Source organism: Verticillium dahliae, genomic scaffold (genome assembly GCF_000150675.1).
Source record: "Verticillium dahliae VdLs.17 supercont1.29 genomic scaffold, whole genome shotgun sequence".
In the NCBI taxonomy this organism is placed as follows: Eukaryota; Fungi; Ascomycota; class Sordariomycetes; order Glomerellales; family Plectosphaerellaceae; genus Verticillium; species Verticillium dahliae.
Window position 1 is genome coordinate 261,867 of NW_009276919.1, and position 23,001 is coordinate 284,867.

General features: G+C 54.5%; 6 protein-coding genes across 6 annotated transcripts; 1 reads left to right on the plus strand and 5 right to left on the minus strand.

Moving 5' to 3' along the window:
* Window positions 1-415: 415 nt before the first annotated feature.
* On the minus strand, window positions 416-1,738 carry VDAG_09926 (uncharacterized protein; the record flags this gene model as incomplete). The annotated part of the gene is made up of 3 exons (XM_009651271.1): window positions 416-833; window positions 1,213-1,251; window positions 1,638-1,738. 3 exons carry the CDS (start codon window positions 1,736-1,738, stop codon window positions 416-418), a joined length of 558 nt encoding a protein of 185 aa, XP_009649566.1.
* Window positions 1,739-6,462: 4,724 nt separating this feature from the next.
* On the minus strand, window positions 6,463-7,965 carry VDAG_09927 (carboxypeptidase S; the record flags this gene model as incomplete). Its single annotated transcript, XM_009651272.1, has 1 exon — window positions 6,463-7,965. One exon carries the CDS (start codon window positions 7,963-7,965, stop codon window positions 6,463-6,465), a length of 1,503 nt encoding a protein of 500 aa, XP_009649567.1.
* Window positions 7,966-8,353: 388 nt separating this feature from the next.
* Window positions 8,354-12,892, minus strand: VDAG_09928 (ATP-binding cassette sub-family G member 2; the record flags this gene model as incomplete). The annotated part of the gene is made up of 3 exons (XM_009651273.1): window positions 8,354-8,408; window positions 8,884-10,988; window positions 11,051-12,892. 3 exons carry the CDS (start codon window positions 12,890-12,892, stop codon window positions 8,354-8,356), a joined length of 4,002 nt encoding a protein of 1,333 aa, XP_009649568.1.
* Window positions 12,893-14,377: 1,485 nt separating this feature from the next.
* On the plus strand, window positions 14,378-16,218 carry VDAG_09929 (uncharacterized protein; the record flags this gene model as incomplete). Its single annotated transcript, XM_009651274.1, has 2 exons — window positions 14,378-15,305; window positions 15,419-16,218. 2 exons carry the CDS (start codon window positions 14,378-14,380, stop codon window positions 15,730-15,732), a joined length of 1,242 nt encoding a protein of 413 aa, XP_009649569.1. The 3' UTR covers window positions 15,733-16,218.
* A 110-nt stretch (window positions 16,219-16,328) lies between these two features.
* VDAG_09930 (NADPH oxidase) lies at window positions 16,329-19,237 on the minus strand. Its single transcript, XM_009651275.1, has 4 exons — window positions 19,019-19,237; window positions 18,322-18,875; window positions 16,722-18,245; window positions 16,329-16,661 (listed from the first exon to the last, which is right to left on the minus strand). Exons 2-4 carry the CDS (start codon window positions 18,483-18,485, stop codon window positions 16,628-16,630), a joined length of 1,722 nt encoding a protein of 573 aa, XP_009649570.1. The 5' UTR covers window positions 18,486-18,875; window positions 19,019-19,237; the 3' UTR covers window positions 16,329-16,627.
* Window positions 19,238-21,076: 1,839 nt separating this feature from the next.
* VDAG_09931 (ubiquitin-conjugating enzyme) lies at window positions 21,077-22,903 on the minus strand. Its single transcript, XM_009651276.1, has 6 exons — window positions 22,569-22,903; window positions 22,328-22,429; window positions 22,092-22,137; window positions 21,934-21,963; window positions 21,676-21,859; window positions 21,077-21,628 (listed from the first exon to the last, which is right to left on the minus strand). Exons 2-6 carry the CDS (start codon window positions 22,369-22,371, stop codon window positions 21,489-21,491), a joined length of 444 nt encoding a protein of 147 aa, XP_009649571.1. The 5' UTR covers window positions 22,372-22,429; window positions 22,569-22,903; the 3' UTR covers window positions 21,077-21,488.
* Window positions 22,904-23,001: the final 98 nt, after the last annotated feature.

Sequence of the window (23,001 nt, forward strand, 5' to 3'; positions counted from 1 at the left end):
GTCATGGGTAGTCTTATTGGGGAACAAGGACCACTGGAGAGGCTGCGGGAAGGGTGGTGGAGTGGATTGTAAGTACTGTTACCCTACCTGCTGTACGTGTAGAGAGACATGGGGTCAGCAGGGATCGAAGAGCGGGATGCGTCGACACATCTGCGCTTGCAGATGGATGGTACCGTGTTCGGGGACCAGGGTCCTTCTTGTCTTGCGAAGCCAAAAGGCGCCGATAGTTGGTAAGGTCTGCCAGGATTGACTGTGCATTGCGGGCACAGGCACATGTGCGCTAGCATACTAGTTGACTAGGCTGGTATTTGAGCGAGAAGGCGTCAGGGATGGTTGGATGAACTGAACACAATGCATGCTCATCAACGAGCGACAGCCACTATCGTGCGTTACGCTCCCTTCGCCTGGCGTCGCCTTACAGCGTCCTGCGGCCGAGCGTTCGATTTGGGCAATCATTAGTCGTGAGAGCCGTCAGCGGAGTCTCGCATTTCCACTCCACTCGGAGCCACTTGGAGGTGATGAGCTCCAAGATCAACCTTGTGGGCGACCTACTTAGCTCCACGACGCGCGACTCGTCGGCCGAGTGGGTGAAGACATCGTGGGATGACCACTCACGTCGTACCAGCAGCCAAGTGATTTCCTCGGCGTCCACATCTGCCGTCAAAGCCGTGGAGCATGGCAAGGATCGGCCATGCCCAAGATGATCTGCTATGAGCAAGTGTGTGGTCCTTCGAGTGAGTGACTTACGAGGCGCCGGCGGTGGCCTCGGGAGGTCAATGAAGGTTGTTTGCTGCCGGCCGAGTGCCTCGCGGCACCTGTTGATGACAAGGTTTCTAAAAAGAGGACATCGAGCTGGGTAGCAAAGCAATTTTTTCGTGGGCGGAGACTGGCTCCTTTGCGGGAGGGGGGCCCAACCCTCCCACGCAGCTGGCTCGGTATGTGTTTGGTAAGAGGAAGGCTGGTTGGCAGCCAGATTCGGACATAGTCGTTGTGCTCGTCGGTGGTGTTTCGATGCGGTGTGCTGGTCGGTGCCCTGGTGTGGCATCTTTGGCGACGGCGATGAGCAGCCAAGCCAACGTCTGAAGATCACCTGGAGGGAGGCTCCTTGACTAGGTAGGAAAACTACAAGCTAGGCTTGGCCTTGGCCTGATTTCCGGCCTTGACCTTGACCTACCTAGGTTGACATTGACCTGGACCCCCGCTCCCTCATACCTCTGGGCCGTTACCCCCTGACCCCTCTCGGGTGATGAGCTGTAAGGACAGGGTGGATGGCACAACCAAGGTGACTGGGTACTTCCGAGCTATCAGAACCCCACGGCGCCAAGACCTTTGCTCATTTGCTGGCCGTAGAATTTCCCATTTCCTTGACATGGGTCTTCACTCCATCATCAGGTGGGCTACAGGCTCGCTCTGCTCCGGACTTTGGGGGCTGAGGCACGGTCCACTCTCGTGCCCGTTCAATTGTATTGGTGGCCGACTGCCTCGGTGACAAGTGCGTCGCTCTGGGCCAGGACGATGTCTTACACTTGTTACTGCTGCTGCTACTGCGGTCGTCGTCAACGGCCGGTGGGCTTCGTCACAGTCAGGCAGTGCCCGGGCTGGTGCAGATGAGGAGGGTCCAAAGACAGACAATGTACGTGGTAGGTTGGTTGCTGGGATCCGCCCTCCCTCCCTCTCTTTCGTCCTCCTGATGACCGCAATACTCCGCTCGCTGTGGCGCCGAGCCCTGGTCGTGCATGGTAGTGTTTGAGATGCGGAGCAGAGTGTGGGGGGACACCTGTGTCGGGATTCGGTACTATGTACGTTGTTTCTGGCCCAGCATCTCCCGCTGGGCTGCACGAAGGCAAGTTTCCGCTTTCCTCGTGGTTGGACGACGATAACGGGACCCGTGAGGCTGCTCGTAGAGCACCATGCACCCCGACAGCCGACACCTTTGAGGGGGTCGCGCAGTATTTCCGTTGAAGAAGGAATGCGGGTTTCAAGACTTGTCTCTCATGTCCCTCAGAGGCTGATGATGATCGGCAATCGTCAATCGACCAGCGACCATCGCGTCAACGACGCATGCCTGTGGTAGTGAGGACATTGTCGCAAACTCAAGCGCCATCGCAAGCACGTTCGGCGGCTTTTTGAGCGCCCGAATCAATGCTCTTCCCACGTCCTTGGCTTGGGTCGGCAGCTGAGAGTAGTCCTGTCAAATCCCAAGTCCAATGCAACAGGGGTCATCATATGGTTGAGTTGCCTCTCGAGTGGGAGCGGGGGCCAAGTGAGCATCTGTAAGGACCCTGGCAGGTAGCAAGGTAGGTAGTGACTGTGCAGTATCTCATATGGCCTGTGCGGGCTCCGAGGTGGAAGGAGGAATGTATTTCTTGCCTCATTTCTTGCCTCTTGCCTCTTGCCCAAGTTGCCCTGAGGCGGGGGAAGGGGGGGGGGGGGGGGGGGGGGGCTTGCCTTCGGTTCCTAGAAACCTTAAAAGACTAGGTGGTAGGGAAGTACCTATTTTAGGGGAGGTTGAATGCACTAATTGAGGGGGGCAAGAAACATTGCTCAACATCAAGTTTCCCCCAGAACAATTCGTCTTCGTCATTCAACTCTCTCATTCTCAACACTAGTCTGGAATCGATTATGGCGTCTTCTCGTCATCGTCGTCTTGTCGAGTTCCATCGCGGAAGATCCATATGGTCGGCTGGGTATATGCGGAACACTAGCGGAATGTGAAAAGCCGGCGCAGCTCAACACCACAAAACACAACATACGGCACAATGAGCGACAAGGGCATGGTGCTCGTTTGGAAGTCGATCCCTCCCGCGGGACATTCTACTCGTTACCTTTGCCGCCAGCCAAGTCCTCGCCTTCTCTTACCCCGCCTTGTCCGCCCGCGAAATCCCACGATGGCTTCAATTTCTTGGGGGGCACAAATCAACCCCAGACGCCTTTCGACCGGTCTGGGCCGCCTCATTCGCCTGTGCCTTTTGTGTGCCTTGTGGCCCTGTCTCTGTCTCGCAGCTGCAATACTCCTTTCCGCCATTCGTTGAGCGCACGCGCCTTGCTGACCTCCACGCACTTCCCTCTCTTGGCCAGATCGCCGCTTTTTGGAGCCCTTGTTGTAAGTCCCCTCCCCCCCCCCCCCAGTCATAACGCGCAGCCCGGGTTTGTGCTCTTCCGACGCGTCATCGGTGCCTTGCGCGCTCTAACGAGCAACAGGTGATACACCTAAGTAGCCCTGTCAAAGGTCCAGTCGCTTGACCCTTTCGAATTGCCGCTTGTTACATGTATGTCAAGGCTCGGACTAGAGTGAGATGCCCTCGGGACTGTCTTGTCATTTTCCAGACCGCTCTTGATCCAGGCCTCCATCTCCTGTAGTCCCGACCGCCTCTATACAACTGAGTTGATAGTACCTGTTGCTCACTCAGGTCGACGATCATGGTCAGAGCGGGCAAGCCACCTATGGCGCCGTCGCCCTTAGCCCTGCCGCTACGCCATAACTGGCATCACGCGGTCTGTCCAAAACGACTTCAACCACGGACACACTTCACCCTCTCTTTTGACTCGCGAGACGGTGCGTCCCGTCTTCGCCCGTCTCGACGCCCCACCACTCACGTACACCCTCTCAATCAATGCGTAATGAGATCGCTCCCGTCGGCGTCGGGTGATCTTCGCCAGCCACTACCACCAACGTCCCTCAAGCCTGGCCGCCTGGTATTACTGTTAGTCCTAGCGTCCTGGGTTGATCCCGTCATGCAGATGCTTTGTTGGCTGCCCGACATCGCCAGGTTCATGGCGAGGCTACTTGCCACGTCTGCAAAGATGCACTTTTGAGGATGCTGGTTCTGCACCTACCCATAGCCGAAATCGAACATTGTTTCTAACGGTCAGAAATCGAGTTATTCCATGTCGGCCCCCATATGAGGGAAGATGAAGAAGAACACGCATCACACTGGAGCAACAAGTGCCTATCATCTTCCCCGCCTCGGGGAACTCCGACTGAGGAGCTTGCGCAACGACCCGAGCCCGATGAAAGCCATGGTCAGTAGTTCAACACAATGACCGCCTGCTAAATCATGCGTCTCACCGCCAGTCGTATTATACTGGTTATCCTCTGTCGCCTAGGGTTTTACTGTAGCTTCAATGCCGACTTGACACTGCCCGTTACCAGCGCAAACGGCTTCTCCAATCATCTCGAGAACGAAACTCCTGGAACGGAGCGTGAGGGGTGAAAGCTCCATGGTTTGTCCTCTATCCGCCACTGAAGATGGTTTCACGACCTTCTTTCAGTTTTTTCATGACTGCATCCCAAGTCGCGTGCTAGACAACATAAACATCAGACCGCTGCAGGTATGGCAGCCTTATATTCCGGGGTCACCCCTCGATATGTAGCCACCGCTGCACAGGATGTGGGCCAGAAGAAGCGGAAAGGCACAGTTGATGCACTCCCTTAGGCATCCTACGGTACTGCAAGATCGGCCTAGGCGTCGTACGTTCAAACCCTCGAGGAGCACCGATCGGATCGTCTGTCAAACTATATTTGACCAGGCAATTCGCTGAGTACTTGGTGGTTTTCGGTCGTTCGGGTTTGCTGAAATACGGCAAACCAGATGTTGTAGCGGTCAAAGTTGGCGTACAGCGGACATAAATAAACGTGCATACATAGTCATCAGCTCGGAAAACACACCGTTTCGACGCCGTTCTGCTTGATGACTCGATGGATGCATTCACTCTGGACCGTTGAGGACCATGGTGTTGCGCCCCGAGGACTTGGCTCCGAACCAGATGATCGACCAGGCTGCAGCGGTGTACAAAATGCCAGTCCACAGCGAATCCCGCTGCGTGTGCCATCCATCACAGCTCTTCGCAATTCATTGGGCAAACGTCAACGCAAAGGGATGTGGGATCCCTGGAGAAATTTGTTGGTGCTGGGAGGTGCCCTGGTCGCTGACCGCTTAGGTGCAGCAAGCGCCAGCGGGCTGTTGGCATTCCTGCTGGCGAGCGAGTCAGGGCAGGGATTTGTGCGCAATCTTGAACAATCTCATCAGAGTCGCCAATCTAGCCCCGCTAATACACCCCTGACCAGAGGTGAGGCAGAGCGACCTTTGGCAAATTCACAATCAATCGAGCGTGACTTTGTACGGTCGGCACATGTGTAGAAGTCGTCACTGCAATTCCAACGCCGAGTATCTCAAATATCGCAAGTAAGCAGGGTGATGTATTGCCACATGAGGTTGTGATGGTATCTCTACCCTTTATGCGCTGGCAGCAACATGAAAGCCTTTGAGCCATGGGAGCCTTACTGAAATGTGAGCATCATGACCTTTGCATCAATTACAAGGGAAACATAGCAAGTAGGATACATCGAAGCACCGCCAGATAGTAGCTGCTGACCCTGGATGTCCATGATTGCATCGTCGCATCGAATCTCGTTCATAACGCAACACCAGGAAGTGCAACGTCGTAAGTAGACGCCCCATGTGAAGTAGGGGTCGTGGGCACAGCGTCTCCTGATGCTTGGAATCAACGACACACGGCCCGAAGGCCGGCCTCGGGCAAAATGCGAAGGCTCGCAGTGCGTGTAACCAGGATTATCATATCGGCTCAGAGGACAGGGGTTAAGCACGACTCAGCTGATTGCGGACAATTACGCCGGACTGACGACACACGACTTCCTTTAATAACCAATCGCCCACCAATATGCCGTATTTGCAGACGTTTTCTACGTGGAGTTCCAAGATCACGTCTCGAAGGAGGGCATGTTGCGAAACAAGCCATTTTCGAGTGGATGCACAGAGCCAGGCCCCTGGGCTCTTGGACCCTTGAAGCAACCTGATCGATGGCGCATCGGGTCAACATCTTGCCATTCCTGCAAGATCTGGCTGGACATGTACCGGTACAACGCCCACAGTCTCAGGGTGCCGACATGGTTTGAGCAGTGCCTGGAGCCTTGCCACATACTCGCTTGCAAGGTCCGCGTCAGCATCACCTTGCCTTGTTGGCTACCACACCACCCGTCTGTGACCAAGTTGGCAGTGGTCGTCGACAAATGACACCGACCTTTAGGCCACCACGCATCGAACGGAGCTTGCTCCGTGGCAGTATCCCTGTGCCACTCACCAGATCTCAGATCCGGCTTGCATATGACCCATGTGGGATTTCGACAGTTAAAACCTGCCAAGCGTTGCCCACACCGAAGCTCATTTGAAGACGTACTGTCGGGGTGTACGCCGGGCACATGTGCTGACTCCACGGGTCATTCATCGCGTCCCATGCAAAGTGAGTCATTACTCGGTTCATCGCCAGGACGATTCCGGTCGTGAGCATGGGACGTTACGCTTGAACGACAAGAAAAGTGTGTGAGATTTGATGATGATGCCAAGATGTCGGCGTAACGTGATGATGCAAGATGAACTAGTACACCGACCTCATGTTAACCTGCCGAGTACTCCATTGTACATTTTTGCAGAGACACCAAGTTCAGTCCATGTCAGCTTCATCCATGTTCCTCAAAAACAGGCTATACCACTGCACAGTCTTGATGTGGCCCGATACGCTGATCTTCTCGTTGACGGTATGAATTCCATCAAGCGTATCGTACTCAGGATCCCAACCTGGGAAGTGACGGAAGATACTCCGGCTGAGATCCCAGTAGAACTTGGTGTCCGTATTGGCTGGCATGAGGCCAGGCGCGACGATCACATGGTCTCCGTACAGGGCTTTTGTCGTACCCGACAAGATGGCCCATGGCGTTGATCTTCCACCCTCCTCAAGGTCAGTGGGTGTGACGGGAGCTGGTTCAAGAATGACCCCCTCAACGCGCAGTGTAATAGATGAAGGCGACTCGGCCTCGTCAGCAAAAGCGTGCAGAGTAAGGCCATGCTTGCTAGCAACGTGTCCCGCCAGCCTTGAAAGTTTTGCCTTGATCGTATCAGAGGTCTCGCCAATATTGATCCTATGGTTGATCTTGATGCCCATTCGCTCAGGAAGAGCATTGACCTTGACGCCGCCGTGCACAACATCCACCGCTTGTGTCGTCGTGAACAAGCTCCGGATCAGCTCACCGCCCCTGGCAACCAGTTTGGCCAACAGGCTCTTGCGAAGCCCCAGCAGAATTGCATTCCCGCCTCTTCTTGGCAGCAGCATCCTCACGGGCGTAGGGAACTTCGCGGCGTGTGCGGCACCACATCGCAGAAAGTCCAAAAAGGGATTCTCGTCATGAAATGTAGGCGAATACGGTTCGCCTTCTATGGCGGAGACCAGCTCAGCAGCAATGCCGACACTGGTATGCGCAGGTGGCATGGAGCTGTGACCTCCCGGGGCGCGAACAATGATCTCCACGTCCATGTAGCCCTTCTCCGAGACGCCCGGCAAGGCGAACAGCTTACCCCAGGTGGGAATGATGCCCGCGCCCTCATCGAGGATCAGCGCAGCCCCGTGTTTGCCGTAGCGGTCGACGAGAAATGGCGCGAGGTGCGCTGCGCCCTGAGGACCTGAAACCTCCTCGTCGAACCCGAACGATAGGACGGCAGTGCGGCGTGGACGAAAGCCGGCTTCAATGAGGAGCTCGACCGACTCAAGGATGCCGATGAGAGTGTTCTTGCAGTCAACTGTACCTCGGCCCCATATGTAGGTGCCGTCAAAGGCGCCGCTGAATGGCGGTTGCTGCCACTGGCCGATTGTCGCGTTCGGAACCGGTACGACGTCTTGATGAGCCATGAGAACGGTCGGTTTGAGGGCTGGTTCTGTGCCTCTCCATGTATACAAGAGACCATGCGTGTTGACGTGCTCAAGGGAAAGAACCTTATGCGCCAGAGGGAATGTCCGGCGAAGATACTTTTCGAAGTCGCCGAAAACCAGCCAGCGGGAATCTTCGCCGAGGGCGCCCATATTGTCAAAGGTCTCGGTGCGGATCTTGATCGCCCCAGCAAGCCGGGCAACCGTGGCGTCGCGAAAGGCGTGAGATGCAATATGCGACTCCATATCGACCAAATTGGACGTTGATAGAAGCGGCCTGATAGGCGCCGATTGAGGACATTGTTCTCTTGATGTCGTCAAAGCCGCATTCGACATTGACGGCAAGAAATCCGCAAAGGGCAAGGAGGAGGCATTCAGCCATGCTAGCAAGAGCGCGGCAGGTATGACCGCCCACCAGAGTGAGGCCTTCCCGCTTCTATGACGGCCTGCAGATGTCGACGATGGCGGTGATGCCGAGTGGGTTAAAGGTTGCTTTTGATCCATACCAAAGGCTGCAAATCAGACTTGATGATGACAGTCTCAATTGACGTGTGTAGGGATCAAGAAGATACACGCTTCACGCAAAAGGCGTCGCTACTATATAGGCGATTTCCCAATGGAAACTAAAGTTAGGTTAAGCCACGTTCTCCCCATTGTACGAGGCGATGACCGCAAACGGTAGCCAAAACCTAGAGTCGTTCAGCTGGTCGGACTACAACGCCGATAAGGAGCTGCTGTGACGAAAGCGTCTACTGCGCCTCAACCCGCCTTGGTGTCTCACCCATCTCAAATCCGGGGTACCGCATGGATATCTTCCACATGTTAGGTGTTTGTATATGTCCGCTGAACATGGACACAGTATATCGTAACTTTGCCCATCATCGTTCAGATTCACCTTATCTCGCCGCATCTCTCTTCTTCTGCCGCAACCCTTCCATTCGATTTCTTGCCAGCCTGAGGATGATCCATGCCAGAAGGCGATAGGCTACCACGCATGCAGCCAGCGCAGCAACATTGATCACTCCGTCCACATTCAGCCTGTACAATTTCAACACATCTTCGCCTGTTTCAATCGGGCATGACCCATCAGGGAGTTGCTGCCCGCCAGTGCATGTGAATTTCACGCCTTCCAGGCTGAACGGCGCCAAGGCCCTTGTGGCGTACCGGATAGGACTCAAGTAGTTGAGAGCCTTCAGGAACTCGGGCATGTCGATGGACAAGACGCCAGCCATGGTCTGGGCAACAGAGAGGAAGACGCTCGTCAGATTGACTGCGAAGCCGGTATGACTGAACAGTGTGTTGAAGATAATACCCAAGCTCTCGCCACAGCTCACAATGGCGAAGCAGCAGAACACACTTACAAAGTACATCTCTGCAGTGCGAGGAAAGCCAACGGCCAGTACTGCAAGGACGCCAAAGAGAAGACTGCTGATAACCTCAAACGGGATCTCAAGAAAGGTGTAGCTGGCTAGGAAGGCCTCAACCCCGTAGACGCCGTCATCGTCTTCGCGATAATAGACGTCACGCTCGGCTGGATAGACCGCTACATTCTGCAGCATGCCAACAAAGTAGAAGGCGCCGACCTGCTGGACGAACCCCATGCGATTCTGCACAGATATGAGGTCGTGCTTGAGAGGCGCAAAGAAGAGTGATAACACAAGGCCTAAGCCAACGACTTGCATGGTGCGAGCCAACAGCAGCGGTGGTTGCCGGCGGAAGTTGATGAACGCCCGGTGCATGAGCAGTGGAGCTGCTGCTGCGAACGATGCCCGCTTACGAACGAGAGCACCCAGCTCAGCCGGCGTGGCCAGGGTGGCTTTGTTGAAGGACTGACGAGGGGGGGGGACAGCAGGTCGATGGTGCGCTTCATGTCCAGGCTTTGAAGCAGATGAGATGCGGAGCTCATCCTCCTTCGCGTTCTCGTGAGAGCGCGTCTTTTCCGAGGACGAGGTCCTCGACGCTATATTCTCGGCGTCATCTTCCGCTTTCTCCTCGATGCCAGGTAAACGAGTAGCATGCGCTTCGAATTTTTCCGTGTCCACTGGTGTTCTGAGGTGCTCTTGCCACGCCTCAACCAAGCGCCTAACTTTCTCCCGGCTGTCTGCCTCTCGATCTGCTTGTTGTAGGTCAATGGTGATCAAGTCGAGAGCAAAATCCGCGGGGTTGGTGTGTGAAGGGCATTCGAATCCCTGACGGTTGAAATACGGCAGCATCTCCTTGGCCGATCCAGCGTACGCAGGTGAGCCGCCTCGAGCCAAAAGGAGGACGTTTCCGAAATGCTTGAACAGATCTGATCTCGCCTGATGAATCGTAAGGATGAGGGTGCGACCTTCCATGGCGAGGCCCTGAAGCACTTCCATGATTGAATTGGCTGTAAAGGCGTCGAGGCCGCTCGTCGGTTCGTCCAGTAGTAGAACACGCGGGTCGCTGAGTAGCTGGACGGCAATCGTGACTCGACGTTTCTCGCCTCCAGATATGCCTTTGATCAGATCGCTGCCCACAAGATTGTCGGCGCAGTCCTTCAAACCCATTTTGAGAAGCACCTCTTCGGCGCGTTTGAACTTCTCCTCCTTCGTCATCCAGGAGGGGAGACGCAAGCCGGCCGAGAATCGCAATGTTTCGCGCACAGTCAGGGAAGGAAGCAGAGCGTCGTCATCCTGACAGACGTAAGAGCATATCGACCTGATCACTGCATTGGATGGCACAGCGCCATTGAAGGTTAGTTTGCCTGCCGGCCTGTACTGTGTGCCAATATTGTTGTGCAGGCGCAAAGCCATGGCATTGAGTAGCGAGGTCTTTCCTGAGCCCGAAGGACCCATGATGATATTCAGAACGCCTGCTTGAAATGTCGCATCGACAGGGTTGAGGATTGTCTTGGTGGGTTGCTTCTTACCAAACACAGAGCGTTTGTCGAGAGCGAGCGCAAAGTTGTCAAGTCCAACATCAATGGTGCGAACCTCAGAAATCGACTTCGCACGCATATTTTCTTTGCCAGCCGACAAATCGGTATCGGAATTTCTTGCTCGCGCGATGGTCATCTCAACGGGAACGAACTGAAGTCCTACAGCAGATAGGATACAGAAGAAAATGACGAAGGCGGTCATGATGACAATGGGACGCCATACCCAGTTTTGGGGGAAGCCGAGCGACTCCATAATGAACTCGCCTGTGTATTGGTAACAAGCTGGATCCGACTGACCGCCAGGTAGTGGGCAATCATAGAAGGCCCCTTCAAACTCGTTACCGCAGTATGCGCTGAAAGCATAATACTATCGAATCGAAAAGTCAGACACAGACGGCATGGTAAGGATTTGAATACACAAAGGCTTACAGTGTATGTGATGTGCTTCATCCACCGCACATATACGGGTATACTTTCAGCTTGAACAAACATGCCGCAGGCCATGCTCTGCATAGTATATATCAGGTTGGCAATCAAGCTTGCGCCAGGGAAGTTTCGACAGGCTGTGACGCAAGTCATAGCACAAGTCATGGCGATATAATGATTCAGTAGAGTGATGCTGAAGAAGATGAGGAACTGGCTGGCATCTCTCTCGAAACCAGCCATAAAGTAGAATATGACGGAGAATAGAAACGGAACGGGGAAGTCTTCGGTGAATAAACGGGCGAAACGTCGAGAGAGGAGAAACGGAATAGCGTCAACACAGTGTTCCGTGTGTTCCCGGTCAAAGGTAGACATATCGATAGACAGACGATAGATCTCGAAGATGAGGATGAGGTAACCCTGGAGACCGGCGGCTGTGTATAGCCCTCCTTGGCGCGAACGAATACCGGAATCATCTCGGGGAAGGTTGTAAAAGATATATCCCGTCACCAGGCCCATCAGCACCGCTTCGACAACGGCTGCCAGCATGCCCATAGGATCTCGATAGGTCACCTTGAACGTCCTGTCGGTCAACATGCGTAGTTGACGGCCATACGTGGCATGTTTCGTCGCTTGTGCTCTCCTTTCTCTGTGGCTTGTCGCTTGCACGGCGCTTTGCTCAGTGGGTGGGAAAATTGTTTGACTTTGTTCCATCCAGGCCGCCTTGAGCCTGTCAACTCGAGCTGTACTCTCTCCCTCAAGTTCCGGAGTTCGATTGTCAATGGCAGCAATGTCAATCAAGTACTCGGCAGGGTTTACAAAAGGGGGCAGTCGAAACCCTTGCCCCTCGAACCAAGTGGTGCAATCCTTTGCCAGCCCCGAGTATACAGGGCTGCCACGGGTCAGAATGATGAGATTGTCAAACAGATCCCAAATCTCTGAGCGCGGTTGATGAATGGTCGTGATGATAGTCCTCCCTTTGGTCGCCAAGCTCTTGAGAGTCCTGACGAGCTGGAACGCACTGGTGGCATCCAAGCCTGTCGTGGGCTCGTCCAAGAACAAGACTGAAGGATTGGCCAGAAGCTGAACGCCAATGCTGACTCTCCGTTTCTCTCCACCAGAACAGCCACGATGCTGGTGATTGCCAATCCTAGTGTCTGCGCATTCTTTCAAGCCGAGTTCCAAGATGACCTCCTCAACAATGCGCGTGCGCTCCTCAGCCGTGGTTGGTGGGGGCAGGCGCAAGTCGGCAGAGTACTGCAGGGTTTCTCGAACGGTTAGGGTCGGGAGCAGGATATCCTGTTGCATCACGTAGGCGTGGCGCACGTTCTGCACTGTATCGTTGCCGTTGAAGCGGATCGATCCAGCCTGCGACAAGCGCGAGCTGATCATGCGGTCTGCCATGGTGTTGAGGAGAGTTGTTTTGCCGGATCCGCTGCCGCCAATGATGGCAGTAAGCGTGCCATGGGCCAGCGAGGCGTCGACATGGTGCAGCAATGTCTTGGATTCGGGTGTAGGTTTGAATCTCCGCTTTGCCAGGTCAGGATACGTCGAAGGCTCGAACCACGAAGGCGATGTATCGACGGTGACAGCAAGGCTTCGAATCTCAACGTCGACAGCCTCAACGTCGTCTAGCGAAATGTGGCCGGCGCGAGACAAGGAGAACCGGCTTGGCTCGAGGTAACCGTGATCGCGGTCGCGATTCAGGTCGCCGTGAGCAATGGGGTCCATGGTGGTCGCAATGGAGCTGGCGCGCTCGACTTTGTCCATGTCAAATATGTCGGACGTCGGGCGCTCGGTGGCCTTAGCATCAGGCACTTGTCCCTGAGCTTCCTCGGGAGCAGCCATGATGTCGAAGAGGAGGCACGACGATTCAGCAGGAAAAGTGGAGGTCAAGTCTCTTCTATGTGCGGAGAGCAACGACTGCGACACGAGGTTTCGAGAGAGAAGTATTCAAAAAGTATCCAACGAGAACTTGGCCAGCATCGAAAGCGGTCTCGCGGGGAGGTGGCTGTTTGATGCTCGCTTAACAAGAACAAGCACCTTTGTTGTCACCGGCCTGGCGTTGCCAGATGGGGATGGAATGAAGATGAGATCTCCATAATGAGCAACGGAAAAGTAGATGACCATGGCCAACTGACGGAGTCAATGGCCCAAAAGGTGAGGGGGCCGTTGGATTGTGCAAGATTGGCCACTGTGTCGGCTCAATGGCCCGGGTCGGCGTCAGGCTAGGACGACAGAGGGTGGCGGGGGACATGGGTGCAGCTCGCTTGGATGTTCTGTCGACAAGAGTGGTGGGAGTTTGCAGGCCTTGGCCAGGGTGGTGTGTCGGTCATGGTGGTGATTCCATGGTCGAGGCCATCAGACGCTCTCGGCTATCCGTGCACCACCCCACCACACCCCAGTCGCCACCCCCACAGCCACTTGCCTGCCAGCTTGCTACCCCCCTTGCCCCCTACCTGAACCGTCTGTCAACCATTCGCGCTGCACGTGGAGTCTCGGTTGCAGCTCGCCATCTCGGTAGGTAGACCCCGAGGCAAGGACCCCAGTATAGCGATAGAGTTTTCATGTCACACCCTGGAATATGGCTCGCCGCCGACGACATTGCTTTGTCGTAGTGCAGTGCAGTCTACCTATCTAAGGTAGTGCAGAGTGCTATGAGAGAACTCAAACAATGAATTCATGCAACCTGTGTGTAAGGAGCCGATGTCCGCAACGGGAATGCCCTCACAACGCCTGAATATTCAAAGGCCTCACTGAAGCTTTCTGAGGAAGCAATCTCCCTTGCCTTCGGTAGGTACCTAGAGGAGTAGCACCATCTCTGGAGAAGAGGCCCCGCGGAGACTATGAAGGTTTCGTGATGGGTCTAGAAGTAATGAAGAGTGCAGCAATGAGACGACCTCCTATGAATGAAGCGGGCCTATGCTGACCTTCATTAAAACAGAACCTGCACTCTGAGAACCCCACGGGCCACCATGAACCCCAGGCACCCCTTGAGTCGGCCCCTTGAGTCGAGCTCCACGAGAACCCGTGGCGGAGCTCACGATCAAGCTCCCCGCCCGAGACGCGCCGCGACGTAGACGTGTTCGCGTATCCTGGGCACCCGCCGCATCGCCCGGAACGTAGGCATCTTTAAAGGGCCTCTCTCTCACCCATCAGCCGCCCTCATCTTCGTGTCCTAGACTTCGATGCCTGTTTGTGAAGCAAATCTTGTACATTGGAATGATTTTGCAGCGAAATTTTGGTTACTTTTCAGACGCCTCTTCCAGATCTCACCATTAGTCCATCGGCACAACTCGACGGCCCCAAGAGGTCTACCCTACTGGCCTCAGCATGACGCAGTCCGATCGATACAGAGGTGATGCCCATGAGGAGCGGTTACTGGAACTCCAGCGCCTCCAACTGCAGCGATATTGGCCTGCAGAGTTTCATGTCGTCGACCGAAACTGCTTGACTATGGTTCTCGGAGTCATTCGAATCCACCACATCTTGACCGCTGCTGGTTTCCAATATTGGGACGCGTGGAATCTGGCACACCCGGTACTGAAGCCCGTCGCAAAGATCTTGCGGTCACCACTCAAACGCAAGCTAGCAATTCTCGATGAGAATCGCCGGAGAATTCTGACGAACATGGTGCTCAGCCAAAACAAGGTTGAGAAAGCTATGCATGCCGTCATTGAGCTGCATTTCCAACTCCTGCACCTGGGCAGGACCAGGCATATTACGACGTGTCCGGATATGCGTCACAATATGCTCCAGAGGTTGCTCGAGCGATGTAAGAATCGCGCAGATTTACAGCTTGAACCTTTCCGGGTCAAAAAGGGTAGGCGTGGTGCCCTTCGGGTCGTCATGGTGGCTAGTGGCTCTGCGCATACAACCGGAGGGCGTGGCCGCGAAACGTCAGTGCATCCACCAATAACTGAAGAGGGTAGTCGCGAAAACCCAATTTGCTTAATGGAGGACGACTCAGCTGTCTTGCGTCAGGAGCACGAGACGATGAGCGAGTCTTTGAACGCTTCGAATCCAGAATCAAGACGCAGCGTATTCACGGATGCTGGGTTTGTGGACAGCGATATTACGGACGCAGACCTCCTCATGCTGCATCAGTTTGACACGGTGCAAAAATTTGTGGTGATACCGGAGCCCGAAGACTCGGGCTTGATGGCTGATTCTCGGAGTGAAGCCCAGTCTACAAGCGGCCCGCCAACGTCAACTGCTCGTAGGGGGACTGTCTCTGGTCCTGCTGCTTCGAAGACACGGGGTACCGATAACTCCACAACAAAAACTCCGTCGCAGAGAACACACGACGAAGGTTGTGCCTCAGTCCTCAATACCACTTCTCGGAAGAGATCGAGAAAAACTGAAACCACAAAGAGAGCGCCAGCTCCTCAATGCAAGAGTGTACAAAGGCAGACGGCCAGTCAACCCCTCGAACAAGCCACGCGCCAGCCATCCCTACGTCGCCGCTCGAGTCAACGCACACCAGCACCAAGCTGTGTTCTCCTATCGCCCGATACGTCATCGTCGCCGTCACTGGAAGCACCTGCTCTGCCCACGGAAACACCAGCACCAGAAGTCACCTTACCTATGGAACACGCTCAAACACGTCGTTCGTCGAGACGCTCCACACAGGGCAACACGATTTTGATGTCGCCTCCGGCATCATCCACTTCTACTCGCATCCATAAGAAACCTCGAAAGCAAGCTTGTGATACTCGCAGACAGCTTCAAAACTCTACAGGGAGCACACCAAGTTGTACTGCAAGAGTTTCGCATCCCCACACCACTCCGACTGGTCCACTGTCATCATCTGCCGCGGCGATAGTGCCAAAAGTGGCGCGAATTTACCCAGCGCCCTCTAGCCCAGCGCAACAGCGTGAGCATAGGCTTCATGGCGGGATATCTGATGAGGACTGTACAACAATACCATTTCTTTTCCAAAATGATATAGATAACGTTCTGCCATATTGGGGGCTTCATCGAGAGATCGCAGCTCTCAAGTACCTGGTAAGACAGGGTGAGGCAGAAACTTTGGGAGCGACTGGTCTGAGATAGTATCAGCTGTAGGTAGACTGGCTGGCAAACCTTGCTTAGCCTTATTTCTTGAGGCTTGAGATAGCTTCCGTCAGGGGACTTACATAGGCTTGGGGAAAAAAATAGACTAACTTCATTGAGGAGCTCTGCTGGATTGTCCTTGAAGTGCTCTAATCGCTCGCGCACCAATTTCCGTTCCAGGTCAGACGCGGTGAATGGTCAAGACCATTTGAGCAGTGATGAAAACAATGAAGAAGTAATGTATATTTGTATATCCTAATCATGATGCGCCATATGGCGTGATAAATCCTATTAACATCAACCGACCATGTATCGAGTTCTCTTTGAGAAAATCCTCTTCCAACCCTCGCGTACCCGTCCAGGCTAGGTAGAGTTCGCCCGCGTCTAACAAAATAAGAGCCACAGCGAGAGGCTCATTCCCATGGCTAACAAGTCTCAGACCATATACTGATCAGCAAACAATCAGACATGCAACCTGAAGAAAACCATGAGAATAGAGAAATAAAATTGCTCCACGCCTTGCCCCCTCTAGAAGTTCTCCTTGCCCCATTTGAACGAAAAGCTACAGTTTAGATGTCAGTGCAAGGACACGATACGTCATTGAAAGATAAATCGAGCTTACCCTGGTTCGCTGTACTTGTTACAAAAGATATGCAGTGTACTGCCGAGGCCCTTGGGACCACAGAAGAACACACCAGCCTCGGCAGGCGAGTGCAGCTTTCTGATTCCACGGAAGATCATGTCCCAGTTGGGCCGTCCAAAGTTCGTTGGCGACCTCAGACCGGTGATGGTGTCTTTGTCAGCGTTGGCATCATTGATCATGATGTTTGTTGCGTCGTCTGCCTTGATCTTGGCGGTCAGGTAGGTATGGATCTCGATGCGGTTGTCAACGTCCTGCGCTTCAATGGCGAGCAACAGCGAGCGGAACCACTCAAAGGAGCCGAAATCTCTGCAGATCCAGAAGAAGTAAACTTTGCTGAGGCGCGTCTTCTTCTGAGGATAGTTCATGCGATACCAGATGGACTTGAGAATGGATGCAAACGGCGTGACGCCGATTCCTGCGCCGCAGAGAACAGAAATCTCGTACTTGAAAACATCCTCCGAAGCCGATCCAAAGGGTCCGTCGATGTAAACGCGAGGCAGCACGCGGCGCAAAGCAGGATCGACATCGCTTCCATCGCCATTGACACCGACGACCTTGCTACCGTCCTTCTTCTTGTCGAACTCGCAGCCCAATACGGTAGAGACAGCACGAGTGAAATCACCAACTACGCGCATGTGGATAGAGATGTAATCTTCCTCAGGCGCACTCGTTAGGGTAAAGGGGTGGTACTGCCAAATCGATACGGCGGGGCAGCAGAAGAAGATGTACTGGCCGGCCTGGGTCTTGGTGTTTTCTTTCTTAATCTGAATCTCGCAGACATTGCTGGGGTGCTGAATGACTTTGGAGATGTATGTCTTATGCTTGCCACGCACCTCACGGGCGATGCGCTCAGCAAGGTAGCAGAAACCGCCGTACATCCAGTACTGCCAGAAGACGCCGATCGCGCTCGGGCCGATACTGATGCAGAAGGGCGCAAAATCGGGCTGGATCATGCAGAATGCGCCGTGAATTGACCAGAAAAAGAAGAAAACGATAAACATGTGGTGGGTGTACCAGAACCTCTCGTAGTTGGCGCGTCGGGGCTTCTCCATTGACGTGATAACCATGCCCATGAGGGCGATGAGCATAACGTAACCAGTCCAACCGGGACCGGAGACGAAGTTGGCCAGCAGCCAGCCATAGACGCCAAGGTTGTTCTTGGCGGCGATCATGCCAAAGTTGACCCAGTGAGCAATCGTATGAACCCATGAGAAAAAGACAATGGACCAGGCAATCGTCTTGTGGAAGGTGATGTTCTTATCGAACTGGATAATGCCATTGAGAGGCGTTTGGCGAGCGAGCGAGATGAATGTGCGACAGACAGGAAAGAGTACGAGGGCAACATCGACGTGTAGGACGAGAGCCGCGGCACGGGCGATGACAAAAGTTGGACCGAATATGTCTCGTGCAACCTGCAGATTGTCCTTGAGGGCAAAGTTGACGCAGGCAAGCGCAAAGACGAGTCCGTGGAGGATCATGAAGACGAAGACAAAACTTGGGCAACTGTTAACTGATGCTTTTTGGGTACCAAGGCTCCAGCACTTCACATGGATCAAGTGCGCATGTAGACAGTACTCACAATCTTCGGTAACCCTCGTTGATCATCCAGCGATCGAATTTCTCCCTCGATGTCAGCTGCTTCTGCTTTTCCTGCGTCATCTCTCCCGAGAGCAGCATGCGTGTCAGTGGCGTCCATCTTGAACGCTCCGAGGGCTTCTCTGAGCCCATCGAGTAGTAGTCCATCGTGCTGGTAGTGCTATAATCGTCTGCGTGCTGACGAGTCGGGATATAGCTGGTATGACCGTCCCTCAAGGACAATGTCGCTCAGAACGGATGTCCCGTTGTATGCAGTTTCCCCCGTCAGCTCTCTTTCCCCTGTCTCTTGCTTCTATTATTGCGAGGTTCTGCCCGTATATGTCCGTTTGCGAACCGGTCGGTGTCGTTGTTCAGTTGGTGTTTAGACAAGCGAGAGTGCAGGCGGCGCCATATATCCAAATGGGTGATGTAATAGTCGATTCAGAGCCGGCTGAACAGTCGTAAAAGAGATATACAATGAAGGTAAATGAATCGAATTGGACGTAGCCCGTGCTTGCGCCTAAGTTGCCGCAGCGGACGGCGAGAGATCGAAGGGGGCTGTAACAGAGGGCAAGCCGTAGGTCAGCAAGAGGAGACAAGAGGGCAAGAAGACACGGAAGGGCATGGGCAATGAATACTGCTAAAGGTGGCGAGACGAGGCAACAGGCTCGCGGAGGGTGTGTTTCGGATGGAGATCATACCTTTGCACAATGCCTGCACCAGGCGGCTGACAGAATAAGGGGGTTTGCGACCGAGGCTCGTGGGTATTAAAGTCCCGCGGGAGGGAAAATCTCTCGTCGATTGCCTAAGAAGGAGAGCAAGAGAAAGAAAACGCAAAAGCGAGCAACAGAAGCGGTCGCGAAGATCGCGGCGGGAGGGGGCAGGATGAAGAAGGAGGGAGCTTATGGGTTGTTCATGTTACAGCGACGACAAGCGATTATGGTACGACCAGCAGACCATCGCGCGCCCAGAATCTGGCCCTGACAAGGTATTGTCCCGGCGTGGATACCTTGCTTAGACGACACGGATGAAGACAGGTAAGGGTCAGGGGTGTGGTGGAGAGAGTGCGAGGGGCGAACGCAGACTTCGAGGAAGAGGAACAATTGCCGGAGAAGCCCCTAGAGAGGAAGACGGGACGGTGTCGCAGATCTGGTACCCAGCGAAGTGGTTGCTGGCTGCCTTGCCGTCAGTTGCTTGTTCCCAGCACTCGCTTTCACCGTTGTGTGATGCCGCGACAACTGGAGCATTGGTGGATGGGGAGAGCGATGGCGTCGAGGTCGAAACAAGGTTAGTCCTAAAGAGGCCTGGTGTACCCGCGACCATGCAGCCGGGGGGGGCTTCCTCAGGGGCCTCAGCGCTGGAGCGTGCTGCGAGGCGGGGCATTTTCTTTCTCTGATGGCTCGTACCTCACAGTCGCCAGTCAGAATTGGCGGCCAAGCAATCGCCATTATTGCCCGGAACTCGCATGAGCAGGAAAACCCCGACAAGTCAGGTAGCTGCTGGCCCAAGAGGGTCAGCTTCTTGACGCACGCTGTCCATCGCCCCTGTTGTGTGCCTTACAAAGGCACACCTTGGTCCCCGGGCTACAATAGAAGTCCCAGTGTGTGTTCGGGGACTTTCTTAAAATCCGGTGTCAGTGATTGGCTCCTTTGCCGGCGTCTCGCCTGTGTGCCCAACCAGTCCCAGCCTTTGAGGCTCGTGCGAGGACGTCCTGTCACGGCATGTTTCGGGCCCAGGGTCTCTGACACGACGCGAATCGACATCTGTCGCATCCCGTGGACCGCCCTGCCTCCCATTGTCGACAACCTCCATGGTATCGTAAGCGGCTATCGAGGCTCATCCCATGTCACCACGGCGATCCTCGCAGCTTCTCAACCTCCCCCCCCCCAAATGAACGCCTTGATTGCGGCTCTTGTTGCTTCTGTGAGACGGCAACACTGCCTGAGCCCTCTCGCAACGGAGCATCTACGCCCTAGTGATTGGCCCCCGCCTCGTCACCTCTTGCCAGCCACCACCGTCTCGACTTGCAGCATCTTACAAACTCGCGTCACATCCTAGAGGCGATCACCCCTTACGCTGTTGCCTTTTGATACAGGAGGACGCAAATATCAGGTCATATTTGAAGCCTGGTGCCGCCCCTTTCCCAATTCCCCGGCTCATGAATCCTTCACCTCTGAACGAACGTTCGTCAGCCAAGCCCTCTGCGACGACAGCCATGGTCAGCCTTCCGCCATCGACAACGCGCACACGTGTGCCGAGATGAAGCACCGTATCTAGAAAGCATGGACAGCAACACCAGCACACGCGTAGAGTCCATCCGGATTCCGACACCCAAACTCTCGGCCCCACAACAGAGCCTCATGCTGTACGATAACATCCAGGCTCACGGTCCCCTTACCCAACTGCCCGATTACGTATGTCATGCGAGGGAGTCGTTTCGTTTTTCTATCACCTTCCGTGATGCTATGCCCTATTACTTGTCGCCTTTTTGTCCGTCCATGTCTTCTGGCAACCCGGCCAACGGCCCGAACGGCAATTGATGTTGTATACGCCTGCCAGGCAGAACACGGACCGCGTCTTTGCACCCTTACCTCGGTTGCATGTCGCATGTTTCTTCCCTGTTACCTGGAGATGAAACGATACGGAACGGAAGCTTCTATTTCTCTTGAACAACAGCACGAATTTGTGGAACGGGCCGTGCTGTAAATGACGACAGCGACGATATTGATGATGAACATAATTATGCAAGTAGTATAGAACACCTAGAACGCTCTCGTCAATATTACCCGACGTTTGTAGCGCCCAATGAACTTCACTGCATGTCAGTTACGAATCAACCGGATCTTGTCAAATTCGCAGTCTGGGAATGCAATGCCGTTGTCATAAGCCGAAGCAGCTATCTGGTGTGCCCAATGGACCTCTCTAACTCCAGCGTCTCTCATTCGTAAAACTCGCTCTCTTCTCCGCAGTGCCTGATGCTCGACTTGCCTCTCTCAAGCTGGACGAAGTGCCTACGTGCGCATAAGCACCGCAACTGTCCAGTCCGCAAGGCAGGGTGGCTGTCTTGCCCAGGACTCCAAAGTCGTCGATGAGAGGTAGCCTAAGTACCCGCCACATCGCCTTCTACAGCAATCCCCAATCTCACGCCAAAGAACGTCTCCAAGCCGAAGCCTAGATGGCGTACTTTCGAGTCCACTCGCGGGCAGTGGCTTCGTACCGGGCACGGTCAGTCTTGTAGACGTGGGCGATTTCAGGGACGAGAGGGTCGTCGGGGTTGGGATCCGTCAGCATCGAACAGATAGACAGCAACACTGGACTTGTTAGAAATGCGCAGGAAGCGGAAGGTAAGGCTACCCACCTTTGGAGATGGTGAGCGCAGGGCTCCACTGGTCTCGCAGGATGTCGAGGCAAATGCTGCCGTTGGAGTTGATGTTAGGGTGGTAGATGCGGGTGGTGAAGTTGACCTTAGGAGGCTTAAAGGGGTAGTCGGTAGGGAAGTGAATGGCGAGGAAGAAGACACCGCCAGAGTAAGGAGAGTCACCCTAGATTGCAAAAGTCAACAATTGTCCAAGAAGCGTTCGCTGTCGAAGATAAGAAGGATGGAAGATGAACATACAGGTCCCATAATCGTCGCCTGCCAGTGGAACTAGAGAGCAGTATAGTCAGTACAGATGCCTCGTACTACACCAAAGACACAGAATAAAATTCGAGAGCCGAATCAACAGGAGGACAGGTTCGGCAAGATCTTTTGGGGTCCGGTGAGACGTCACATACCAAATCCTCGCCGACGGGACCGGCAGAGCATGAGGAGGGCGGGTCGCTGCAACAAGAATTCAATTAGCCATTTGTCTCCAAGTTTCTGCGACCTTGGCTTCGCAGGTTGAGGCAATGGACGAATATGCAGCCTCTCTCGTCCGACGGTAGACCCCGCTTCAAGCACGCCCCACCAGATAATGTCTTGGAGAGAGTGCGGCAGTGGAAGTCGAAGAGTGCGAAAGGACTGGACATACCGGCCGAGATCAGTGAGTTCCTTGTTAATGCGCTTGAGGGCCATGGTGATGGTATTTGCGGTTGGGGGTATCTAAAGAAGAAGTTCTTTCTCGGTTGCGCGACTGTGGTGGAGGTAGGTAACGGGTCAGCGATCGGTCACACCAGCAGAAGTGGACGAATAGGTCAAGGCGATGTGCGGTGCAGTGGTGCGGGACAAAGGGCGGGTGCGGGGGGGTCGAGGGCCGTAAGCAGGGCACGTACAGGAGACGAGGGGTATTTATCGTCTTCTGCGTCGTCGCAAGAATGATGTTGTGATCCAGTAACAGGATTACTAAAGCGTTGCTCGAAGGGACGAGACGTGGGCGTGATGCAAGACAGGACAGCAGAACGTGACTGTTGGAGGAGTGGAAGTGTTGGATGTGTGGTGGAGGGGGAAGAAGAGGGAAGGTGACGGATGGCAAGCAAGGCAGTCAGCCAGCCTCTCAGCGGGCAGTGAGTGAGGGAGGGGCAACTGCACCCGCACCTGACTCTTGCCTGTCACCACTCCCAAGCCACTGCCCCAGCACTGGAGGAACCCAGATCGTCCTCTTGCTGTCAGGATTTTAGGAAGGGACCGGGATGGCCGGCCTGGGTGTCCATAGAAATGAGGGGCACCGCCACATGGATGGGAAGATTTCGTCACGTGAGTCACACG

What these genes read in the sequence shown, in the direction of transcription:
- VDAG_09931 (XM_009651276.1), bottom strand. Translation starts at nt 22,371, where the DNA reads ATGGCCCTCAAGCGCATTAACAAGGAACTCACTGATCTCGGCCG. An exon ending in GAACTCACTGATCTCGGCCG is followed by an intron (nt 22,138 to 22,327) that starts GTATGTCCAGTC and finishes TTCTTGTTGCAG; the next exon opens with CGACCCGCCCTCCTCATGCT. An exon ending in TGCGCTCACCATCTCCAAAG is followed by an intron (nt 21,629 to 21,675) that starts GTGGGTAGCCTT and finishes TAACAAGTCCAG; the next exon opens with TGTTGCTGTCTATCTGTTCG.
- VDAG_09930 (XM_009651275.1), bottom strand. Translation starts at nt 18,485, where the DNA reads ATGGACTACTACTCGATGGGCTCAGAGAAGCCCTCGGAGCGTTCAAGA. An exon ending in AACGAGGGTTACCGAAGATT is followed by an intron (nt 18,246 to 18,321) that starts GTGAGTACTGTC and finishes ATCAGTTAACAG; the next exon opens with TTGCCCAAGTTTTGTCTTCG. An exon ending in AACAAGTACAGCGAACCAGG is followed by an intron (nt 16,662 to 16,721) that starts GTAAGCTCGATT and finishes TCTAAACTGTAG; the next exon opens with CTTTTCGTTCAAATGGGGCA.